General features: G+C 35.1%; 1 protein-coding gene and 2 long non-coding RNA genes across 3 annotated transcripts; all 3 read right to left on the bottom strand.

The window, feature by feature from the left end:
- Positions 1-1,034: 1,034 nt before the first annotated feature.
- Positions 1,035-1,632, bottom strand: LOC137579265 (uncharacterized). Its single transcript, XR_011032789.1, has 3 exons — positions 1,480-1,632; positions 1,306-1,410; positions 1,035-1,226 (listed from the first exon to the last, which is right to left on the bottom strand). It is a non-coding gene; the product is annotated as an uncharacterized lncRNA (long non-coding RNA).
- A 1,146-nt stretch (positions 1,633-2,778) lies between these two features.
- LOC137579266 (uncharacterized) lies at positions 2,779-3,068 on the bottom strand. The gene is made up of 2 exons (XR_011032790.1): positions 2,998-3,068; positions 2,779-2,931 (listed from the first exon to the last, which is right to left on the bottom strand). It is a non-coding gene; the product is annotated as an uncharacterized lncRNA (long non-coding RNA).
- A 2,104-nt stretch (positions 3,069-5,172) lies between these two features.
- Positions 5,173-10,551, bottom strand: LOC137579059 (uncharacterized). Its single transcript, XM_068292740.1, has 8 exons — positions 10,519-10,551; positions 10,198-10,463; positions 8,421-10,014; positions 6,217-8,356; positions 6,013-6,156; positions 5,670-5,950; positions 5,448-5,609; positions 5,173-5,391 (listed from the first exon to the last, which is right to left on the bottom strand). The coding sequence occupies exons 1-8, from the start codon at positions 10,539-10,541 to the stop codon at positions 5,211-5,213; spliced, it is 4,791 nt and encodes a 1,596-aa protein (XP_068148841.1). The 5' UTR covers positions 10,542-10,551; the 3' UTR covers positions 5,173-5,210.
- Between the last annotated feature and the right edge of the window lie 495 nt (positions 10,552-11,046).

Raw genomic sequence — 11,046 nt, 5'->3', positions numbered from 1 at the left:
TTAAATAAAGAAATAACATTTACAAATTTCACACTACAATGCAAAAGAAATTGACAAAAACTCTGACAATAAATGGTATGAAAAAAAATGTGTCTAAACTACAATTTGGCATTATCGTTGAATTCTTACTCAAACCGATTTCCTTTTAAGTTTCCCACCATTCGTAAAAACGAAAAACGATACGCCTGAATGGAAAGCAAAAATCCACTTTGATATTATTTGTACATACTTGAAATGTATATGTGTTGGTACATATAGACATTTGTATTCCGTGGCGGATTGGGTGTGGAATGTGGAAAATGTGCTTTTGCAAAGGAGCCAATACATTATTCATGTATGGCTTTTACCTATCCCTATTACATTCACGTCACCAGGCCACGGTTTCTTACTCTCATTTCCTCATGGTGTTCAGACAGGTGTGCAAAATAAGTGACAAATATTTTACAGGTGTCGCTTCATTTTCTCTTTGCTTTTCGTTTTTTATTTTCTCCACTGGTTGCTCGTTTGCCTCATACTATAGTATCATTTATCTAGTTTCTATTTCCATTTTTAACTTTGAGTTTCTATATACATAAACACATCGAATGGTAAAATTTAATTCTTATGATAGTATTAAATATCTGCTCTGCAAAGTCAAAGAATTGTTTACTCATAGTAAGGTTTTATGTATTCATTTAGAAAGTATCAAACAAATTTGAAGTCTGAACCTAATGGCATGTGAGATAACAAAATTCTAGTATCTACGTACTAAAAAAGGGCTCAGATTAGAGTCTGAAAGAAACTCCTCTTGCACATTGAAGATATGAACAATTTCAAACAAATTTTTAAACAATGTTCTTTGATGCATTTGCAGCTAGTTCTAAATATCGTTTAAAAAAGTCAATCCCACCAACACATACCTAACAGTGGATAACATTATTCAACAATCTGTGGATAACAAAATTTGACTTCGTTCTGACATTTACACTTTCAAGCGAGAACAAAATTGTATAAACGTTGTGATTAAATTCTTTGTTTTCCACTTAAATAAATAATTACTGGAACTATTTTTTTTTTAATTATATGTATTAATTTTTTAAATTCTTTTTATATTATTTTAAACATGGGATGATAGATTATTATGCTTTTACTTCAAATGTTTTGATTGACTCGTTCAGCTTGTCCGACAATTGCCGAGCCCCATCCACAAGTTGCTCGAGAATCTCTTGCCCCTTTTTCTTCAACTCCTAAAAAGATTGCCAATAATTTTTCCATAGTCAATTAGTTGAAAAGCTGTACACAATTTAGCTTTAAATTTACACAAACCTCTTGCTTCTCAGGAGTAAATCCTTCTTGTAATTTACTGATAATTTGTTGAAGAGGATTGACTGTAGTTGGTTCCTCACGAGGAATGCGAGCTGCCATGCATAGCTAAAAAAAAAAAAAAAAAAAATCACATTACTTATTCCCAGTAGGCATGACGTAAACCACAAAACTTACAGCGAATAGACAAACGATAACAAAGATCAGTGCAAGTTTTGCCATTTTAATAGTGGGATTTGGATTTGTTAATTAATTTATACAGAGGTCTAAACAGCTGAAGGTTCTGTTTACTACTGATTGCGCTATTCCGAATTATGTTAAAAAGTTAGCTCTTATTGCGACACAGTCGCCCGGACAGAGAATCGGCTTGTCGCTGATAAGATGAACCTTTGAAAACAGTGTGCCTAGAAAGATTTTAACAATGCCAAATTTAAATGCTATGGCAAATATATATGCATATACAGATAATATGTATGAACATGATAAATCAAAATGTTTGTTTAAATTTTTTAGTAATAAACTGTTTTGTAATTCTATGAACTTCCTTAATAGTCCTTGTTATTAATATTAATATCAATCATACTCCGTCCATATGAAGTACATTTGTTTGTACATATGTATATCTAACCTTAAAATACTAAAGGCCTTTATATCACCTTGGAGTTAGCCGGATGGAATTACTCACATACCTATAAAGGGACACAGAGTTCTACTTCTTTTCTTGTTCGGCTATCGAAAGTTCTCATAGAAACCAAATATGTTAAATATTTAATAGTGTGATGGAATTGATAGCATCATACTATTATTTGGTTGGTTAAATATTACCTAAAAGGCAAAGAATCTTAATATATTAGAGTGGATTGTACCATGCAAACGAAAGGTAATATGCTACACCAAAGCCGCCAAAATGTATGCAAAAGACAGACTGATTTTCTTGAAGATATGGCTACCAGAATTGTTCGAAAGGCCTGTATTGTATAAAGACAGGCAAATTAAATTCAAAATTTTTGGCCGTTCAATTCGCACCTAGTAAATAAAATATTGGATAACGGTATCTATTTCATGAAAATCTTATTAATAATAGCTAATAGCTAAGCACGTTCATTACTTATTAAACCAAAAGATCGAAATTGATCAATTTTACTCAAGGAACCCTCCTCGCTCCCCATGAAATTCCAAAAGAAAGTGTTTGAATTTGCTCAACGAAATTTGTGCGAAAATTTCAAATGCATAAAGAAAAAGAAAACTCAACAATTTTTTTTAAACTTTTACTATGATATTTTCCTAACATTTAATAATAAGAAAATTAGCGAACCTGGGTTTTTGAAATATGTCTGCAGAATTTAAATTAAGAAAAACTATATAATTAAATATCCGTCAATGAATATGATTTCATCTGAGGCTTTTGGCTTTGTTGGAACAACTTCTGACTAGAATCCAAATCACCCGATTGTAGTACTTAAGAAATTTAAATAGTTGTTTTTTTACAGTTTTTAATTCATTTTTTTACAACGTATCTGTAATCTCGCCAAGACCATCTTTAAGTATCTGTGAAACAGTATCAATATTGTATTCAATATCTCCAACTAGGGCTTTAACTGCATCGCCCAAATCGTCGGCACTGCAAAACTGTAAAAAAGAAAAACACAACTAAATAATTAAAAAATACATAAAAGAATATTATTAGCTACTCACAGCGATTAAAGCAATTAAAACCAGAATAAGTATTACTTTTGACATCTTGTCAGATCAATTATATGGCGACTTAATAACTGTTGATAATCAGTTAATGGAAAGCCTTTTATATATGCTCAGATATTGTTTATTTTTATACCCTTGTAACAAGGGTATATACATTTTGATTAGAAATATGCACCTCTTACAGGAAAGCATCTCACGACAAAAAGATTTCACATCACTAAGTATATTCGTCCGTCTAGATCAGCGCGGTATCCTACCAGAACAAATTTTTAAATAACAGAGCTATTCAAAAACTTGCAAGGGTATTTGAACGGCTTCTTTTCGATTTTTCTGTATTTTGCTTAAATTTTCTCTTATTTTTTTTTTTTTTTTGTGAGTTCATTGTTTAATGTTTAAACAGCTTCCGTCTATGGTACGGGTAAGTAAAACAAACACGTGGAGTCAGAGTCTGGCGGACGCCAGAGATAAGAATTATTTAATTTATTTTTTCAAAACTAATGATAAGGTGCTCTATATTTGTATGTATATTTATGTGCTGAATTCTAAAAGTTGATGTATATTTTAAATGTAATGATAAGCAAATATATACTTATATATTATATAATTATATATAGATGTAGATTTTGTAAACCTTTCAAGGCTCTAAAAATAAAATAGTAAAAACACTTTGGCAGATGAAACAATCATGATGAAGTCATCGCCTTTTGGGATCATTTACCCCAGCCAAGGCGCCCTATGTCATCGTCTGCTGGCTTCCAAGTAATGGATTACGTCTTAAGGTCGAGATCTCTGTAGTTAGTTGTTTTGTTTTGTTAATTGACTATTGATTTTTTTGTCCACGTGATGATTAGCATTTTTATTTTAATTGACCTACTACGCCAACAAAATGTACAGTTTTATACTTTGAACACTTAAGAAAACTACAAAACGCAGATAAGACCTGACTTGAATGACGCTCAAAAGATGATGATGACGATTTAATGCGTTCAAATAAAATTTGTGTAAAGATAGCAAACAATTTCATTGGAACATTGTCAATTCGTTTACCAAATTTGTTTATGTGTGAATTTTTGTATTTTTTTTTTGTTTATTATTAAAGCTGATGTTTGTTTAAGTCTGCTGTAAGTTTTATTTACATTTTGTATAATAATTTTGTTATATCAATATTATTTATGTGTCTGGAGTCGAATCCATTGTTTACAATAGTCCGGTCATTAACAGGAGGCTTAAAAATATAATTTTTTTAAATTTTATCAGACCTTTAATTCTGCCAGATAAATGCCCAAAATAAATGTAAAGTTTCCTTAGATAAAAACCGAGAAATTAAAAAAAAAAAAAAAATGAAAATGGGAAAATGAAATAAAGTTCAATTTGCAATTTCACCTACAAACTGTAGCTTTAATTTCTTCAACTTGTACTTTTTCGTAATTTCGTTATGTTTCAACCGCATCTGTTTTTGGTGTTTGCTGGTAGTTTGAAGTGCAATCCATTAAAACAATTTAATGTAAAATTTTGTTGCTGAAAATTGCGCGACGCGTCGACTTTGTCTGCTCAGTTTAGTTATTGGCTTCTTTGCTACACCCACCAGAGATCCCTAAAACCCACAACCGAAGGCGGTTCTATCCAACCAACCACCACCACCAATCATTTGAGCTGTGAAATTTTTGGGCCAACAAGTTTATTTTCCACTCGAGAACAGCCAAGAGATGACTTTATTCCTTGGCTTTTAGTAATTTTCCCAGACACAAACAAATAAAATTAAGTGGCTATAGAAACCCAAACCAGAAAGCAGGCTAACTGTGAAAAGGTCACCGAAAGTCGCGATACCCTTGAATGTCTTTGGATTATAGGGGACAGAATTACCAAAAAATTTAAAGTTTGGGATGTCAATGGGAGGTAAGGTTAGAATAAGTAAGGACTGCAAAGGTTAGAAAAGGCGAGTGGGTTTTTGATATGGACCTCACCGGTTAGATGTGATCGAATTTGCACATACCTATTTATGACTTAGGGTACAAATACACACATATAACAGAAGAAACAAAACCAACAGCCACTAATAAATTTTCATTTGAAGCAATGTTCTTTGATGCAAGCGGAGTGCTTGGGGAAGTAGGTAAAACTTTGCGACTCTGTCTGGGCTGTAGTTTAGGGCTAATTAAAATTGATAAGTTATATGAATTAGGCGAAATTTATTTACATTTCCCCTATTAAAGCATTGAACTTAATATATGCTCGGGCACTGGCGGATGACATTGGGGTAACGGAGGTCCCAATGTGGGATATGTACGTAAACGTAGTAGTTCCAAAATTGTTTGCAATTCCAAGACATGAGCATAACGTCGACGTACATTCTCCATTAACTGGCGGTGGGTTTTTATTTGGGCCATTCTAGAAAAAAAAAGAAGAGCATACAGAAACTTTAATAGCTTCCGATTTTTCCTTACCTTTCGCGCTGCTCTCGATCGCGTCGCTCTTCCATCATAGTGTCCCTCAGGGTATTCTGAAATGTCATATCAACCTTGAAACGTTCAATTTTCAAATCAATGGCATGATTACTACGTTTGATTTCCAATGTGCTGGCCTTTAGATGATCGATTTTGACATTTCTAAAGAGACAACAATAATTAACCATCTCTTTTTACAATCCTTTTTGATTTTTCACTTACATGCGTTCAATTTGCTTTCGAAAAGCTCCTATTTTTTGCTCAATTACGCGTTCTATGGCCCCAGCGGCCATAAATTTTTGACGCTCTGCCTTGACCTTTTCCCAATTACGTAAAATATTAAGAAATTCTATGGTCACCTTACATTTCTCAATGGCATCGAGCATATACTTGAGATAGGCAATATTAACTTTAAACAACTTGTGCTCCCATTCCTTAAAGATCACCTGTCTCCGAAATATGGCTACACGTTGCATGGCTTTGATTTTCTTATTGCCAGCATCCTGAAAAAAAAAAAATCAAGGCTATTTAATAGAAAAAGCTTATAATGTACATATATATTTACCTTTATCAAATGATTTACTTCATTGATATCGTCCACATGCATCAACACAGAATTTGACAGGGAAGTTGTTGTGCCCATTACGGATATTTCTACTTGACCCAATGATATGGTTAATTGGAGTGTCATATTCCTCATTACTTCTAACTGGAAAACAAAACCGTCAATTTAGAATTAATCTTTTAAATTGTATAAACTTTTGCTTACATATTTCTGAGTGCTATCCTCCATATGTTTTTGCGTTACAGTCTTTGACTCTTTTAGGCCAGCCACATCTTTTGTGAGATTATTCAAATAGCTTTGACAATCCAACATCTGATAACCAATGCCCTTGAGACGCAATTCACTTTCAATTTTCTGTCGTCTCAGTTTCACAAATGATTCCCAACACTTAAGGTCCACCTGGGGTGGGCAGTACTTGTGTAAATCAATCTCATCGATATTAGCCAAGAAATCATAAATATCTTTGGGCAGTGGAAATGCGATACGTTGAGCCTGTTTGCCACTTAGCTTATGCGATGCCTCAATACAAATTAATGCAGAACTGAATAGTTTCGTTGGTAATTTCGGGCGTCTTTTAAATAGTTTTGTCATCTCATGTGTGGCATGTGGCACTGTGTTGAGAAAGTTACTACGAAAATGTCTCTCAATGGCTCGATCTCTTGTCTGTTGTGTCTCCAGGCGCGTCTTAACATCAACCAGAGCCTTATCCCAATATTCGAGTAAATTGCAATAACGTGTTATATACTCATTTAGTTTATCAATGTCCCCACGAAACATGTGAACTCGTTTACGTATTTGTACTCGAGAGAAATTAATTATTTTCAAATTGAGTAAACGCACTTGGTTCTGCTTGAGGGCGAAATCATATTTTAGTTTCAATAGCATAAGTTCGGCAACACGTTTGTTAAGTTTAAGGATATGCTGGGCTTTCTGATCTAAAGTTTTTGCTTCATTGTCACGAAGAATGCGCAAATATTTGGCACGATCCTCGTTTAGCTGATTCACTGCCTCTTCGTAGGCACGGAATATTTTCTGATCTTCTAGTGAGTATTCATGTGGCTGCTTTTTTAATACGAATTCCGGAACTGGTATATCCTTTTTGATCTCCTCCTCCCAAAGTTTCTCAATTACACCGTCCATCATGACAATTAAAGCTCGAGCCCAAAATTCCACAGACCAGAGTAGAAGGCGACCCTTTTTGCCACCTGTATCAATGGTTTTACGTTTGCGACGATTGACAGCATTGATTTCAGAATCATCGACCTGCATAATCGATTTGATAACCTCATCTTTGGCCAATGTTGGCACAGATAGTTCTGGTGGTGCAAACTGATCCATATTCAAGAGACGTAGCATTATATTCATGTTATTATAGATTTTAATTAGCACACCATTGGTGTTAAGGACACTATCGATAGTCTCACGTTTCAGCTGCTGAGCCTCATGGAATAGTTTATTGAACTCCTGCTTGAGCGGATCATTTAGATAATACTGTATTTTGCAATTATCATTAAAGATTTGATTCGATGTGACTAGATTTTTATTTTGCAATTGGAAAATTGGTGCCATTATATGATCATACACGCTAGGGCCTTCGACCACAAATGGTTTCATCTCATGGAAACCTTTCATATCCTCCTCATCCTCTTCTTCACCACCAGCTTCCTCTTCATCACCAACCAGAGATCTACTCTGACCATGACCCGATTGGGCAGCGAGTGCAGTTTCATCCATATCCTCCATGGATAGAATTGATAATCTCATATGGTCTTCTAAATCGTAGAAACGATATTTATCAAACTCCTTCATATTCGGTTTACGTTGCATGCCAAAACTTTCGAAATTCGCATCGGCAAATATGGAACGAACTTTATAATTGATGTTAACAGCATCGCGGGTTACTAGGCGCATTATCCAATCCCTAATACGCGATTGATCCCGTATGGCCCTTTCGAGTGATTCACGTTCCAAGGCGCACAGTTTATGAGCCTCCTCGGTAAGGGCATCCAGCCAGGCGTAATTGAAACAGAATTTCTTAAATATACCCTGACTTTTACCCGTCATAGCCATATCATAGTCAATTAGAGACGTCACTTTGGCAGAAAATTCTTTGATCAAGGCAACAACTTTGTCACGTTTAAAATAATCCGCTTTACTGAAATCCTCTTTGACTTCCATTTTAACAGATATGGGTATTATTGTTGTTATATAATAACCCGTTTGTTGTATATAATTTTCCTCCTCAAATGGCAACTTTAATTCGATATTTTCGCGTACATTATCCGCTAGACTGGGTAAACGCATAACCCGCAAAGTCTGATTCGAATACAGAATGATAAAGAATCTGAAAAATATAAACAAAGATTGTGAAACCGGAATATACTCAACGAACTTGGGTAAAAACTTACTTGGAATTGAAGCACTCCTTGGCTTTAATCAAATATTTGGGAGTAAAGAGCAGCTTAAGGAATCGGGATATCATGAATGGTTTCTTAGCACGTTTGTGTTGACGAAAATGCACCATAATGCCGTCAACGCCCCAGGTCAATAGATGTTTTGTCATGCCGAGACCAATAATGAAACCAAAATGAGGAGTTTTTGTTGATGCCACCAATTGCAGTTCATTCTTCTCGTTGAGAAGGTACTGATCAAAGATGGTACTATCCATCACAGCTGCCAGTATCTCAATTTGCTCCCAACGACCCATGGGCGGTTGAACACAAAACGACACATAATCATGGGGAAGAGCGAAATCACGTCTATGTAAACGCTTATCACGTGACCAACTATAAATCCATATTTCATTGGCATAACCCGGCGGCTTAATGGTCGGATCACGTGCAATGCAGACAAGTAGGCGAGGTCCTTCAACCAAGAGGAAACTTTGTATAAAGACTTTCTTAATCAACTCATCGTCATTCATCTCAAAGTAATGTGTCATTTTCGGTGGACGATATTCCACATTGACAATATGCAAAGCTTTGGCTTGATCCTGAAATACTACACAATTGTCATGATAGTCCATGGCAAAGACAGCTGCCGTTTCCGCTTGCAGTTCACACAAAACATTCCCCTGGGTTGGCTTCTCAAAGTGTATCAAAACGAGACGTCCATCCAAAGTGCCAACTATTACATAGGGAATAAGCCGATGAGAGTGTATGGCGCATGCACTTCTAACGGGCACTTCACACAATGTGTGTCCTTTCTGGAGATCAACCATGGCCACTTTATCGGTATGCAAGAGCACAACACACTCCTCTTTCAGGCCCTGAAGTATACGGAATGCTATCACTGGATCTCCGGTATACACAACAGTTGACAATGCGCCCCTATCTTCCTCGACCATTATTTGTTTAATGCCACCCAATTGGCTTTCGGCATAGATTTCACCATTCAAATTACTAACAAACATATTGACATCACGCAATCGGTGATCGATGTTCCATTCGACGGTAAGTCCTTGACTACCCTTCTTTTTCAAATAGTAGGCATGTGTGCTATTCGAGATAAGGAAACCATTGCGATGTGAAAGCAAACTATGCGGTCGTGCCATCACAAGTAAATGCTCCGTACTCTCCAATTTGGGTGCCCACCGTGATTTGATCAGAAAACAAGCGACATCAATTTGTGAGAACTCACCGTAATCATTAACCACATAGAGACCATTATCATCGCCAAAGCACATAAAGTGCGGCGATGATTTAATATAACTTTTACCCAATTCCACTTCGGATACTTTATGCAAATATGATTCTTTCTCAATGAAACACATTTCGTAGCATATAATGCTCATTTCTTGCTTATAAAATTGCACAATTGTCGGCAGATTACCATTACTCAGGGCCAAAGAGTAATGGAATGAGGGAATTCTAGTCGGCTGTTCTAATATCAAATTTCCAGTACGATAATTGTATACACACAGCGGATACATGGGATAGCCACCAACACACACTATTAAATCATATTCTGAGAAACGTATTTCCGTATATGTAAGCTGATGAGCTAAATAAGAAAAGAAAAAGATACTAAATTTGAATTAAAATGTTTAATCCGTTAACCTAGCAGTAAATCGATTTAGGTAAGCCTCCAAAACTAAAGGGACAACAAACGGACATGTTTCAACTGCCATTTGCTCTAACAGTGGATTTGAAAAGGTTGGTAAATATTACAAAGGTTTCAACTTACATGGTATTGTACTGAATCTAACCATTTCCGGATATTTATAAACTAAAATCTGTGGTCGGAGTACACTTTCGGTGAATGCGAACAGCGGGAAACGATTGTGTCCGGTAAGGATGCTTATATACAGTCCAGTTGTGGTCGTCTCCGCCTTGAAATAATTGACTGTTAACGTTGGCATATGTATAAACTTGGCCACATTGCCCTGCCGTATGCATAGAACATCGGGGCCAACATTTGTAATGGTCCGTGCATCCCAGATATTACACCAACTGAATAAATATATACATTTTATACTTCTCTTTTAATTAAAATTGAAAAACTTACCAAACTGTCGAGCTAATATTCATATTGAACTTCCTGTTGTTTATAAAATGTTCAATATTTGAATTCTATTTGAAAATCAACAATATGCCAAAGGGTTGCTATGGCAGGCTAGAAAATGCCAGTTTCATAGGTTGCCATGAGATGCCAAAAAGTGTTTATTTTAAGTAAAGTGTAGGAATATGTTTATATTTCTGATTTTGGGAAACAATCATTGTTCTTGGAATCGTTTTCAAGTTTCGCTGTTTTTTGTTCATTTTTCTTATTCTTTTATTGGCATACAAAAATTTCCCTGGCGACAACTTTAAAACGATGTCCCAAGTAAATTGTCTTTTCTTTTACAAAGTACAAACAAGAAAATAAAAAAAAAAAAATACGATTTTATGTATTCGAATTCGAATTGCAAAATACCCTATAGTCTTGTATTTATAATGAAAAATACTTTCATTTTTAATTTTAAGGCTCTTTTTTTCTTGCTGTAATATAAAAAATGTTTCTTCTTTGTGTGAGGTCTTACATTTTCTATGATTT

The sequence above is a fragment of the Drosophila tropicalis genome, unplaced genomic scaffold (assembly GCF_018151085.1).
Source record: "Drosophila tropicalis isolate 14030-0801.00 unplaced genomic scaffold, ASM1815108v1 contig_694, whole genome shotgun sequence".
NCBI classification, from domain to species: Eukaryota; Metazoa; Arthropoda; class Insecta; order Diptera; family Drosophilidae; genus Drosophila; species Drosophila tropicalis.
Note: the sequence above shows the minus strand (reverse complement) of the source record. Positions and strands in the feature narration are given on the sequence as shown.

Bases quoted from the DNA above. Each gene is read 5' to 3' on its own strand.
- LOC137579059 (XM_068292740.1), bottom strand. From the start codon at position 10,541: ATGAATATTAGCTCGACAGTTTG. The intron at 10,464-10,518 runs GTAAGTTTTTCA...ATATTTATTCAG, and splicing joins AATATTAGCTCGACAGTTTG to TTGGTGTAATATCTGGGATG. The intron at 8,357-8,420 runs GTAAGTTTTTAC...TATATTTTTCAG, and splicing joins AAGGAGTGCTTCAATTCCAA to ATTCTTTATCATTCTGTATT.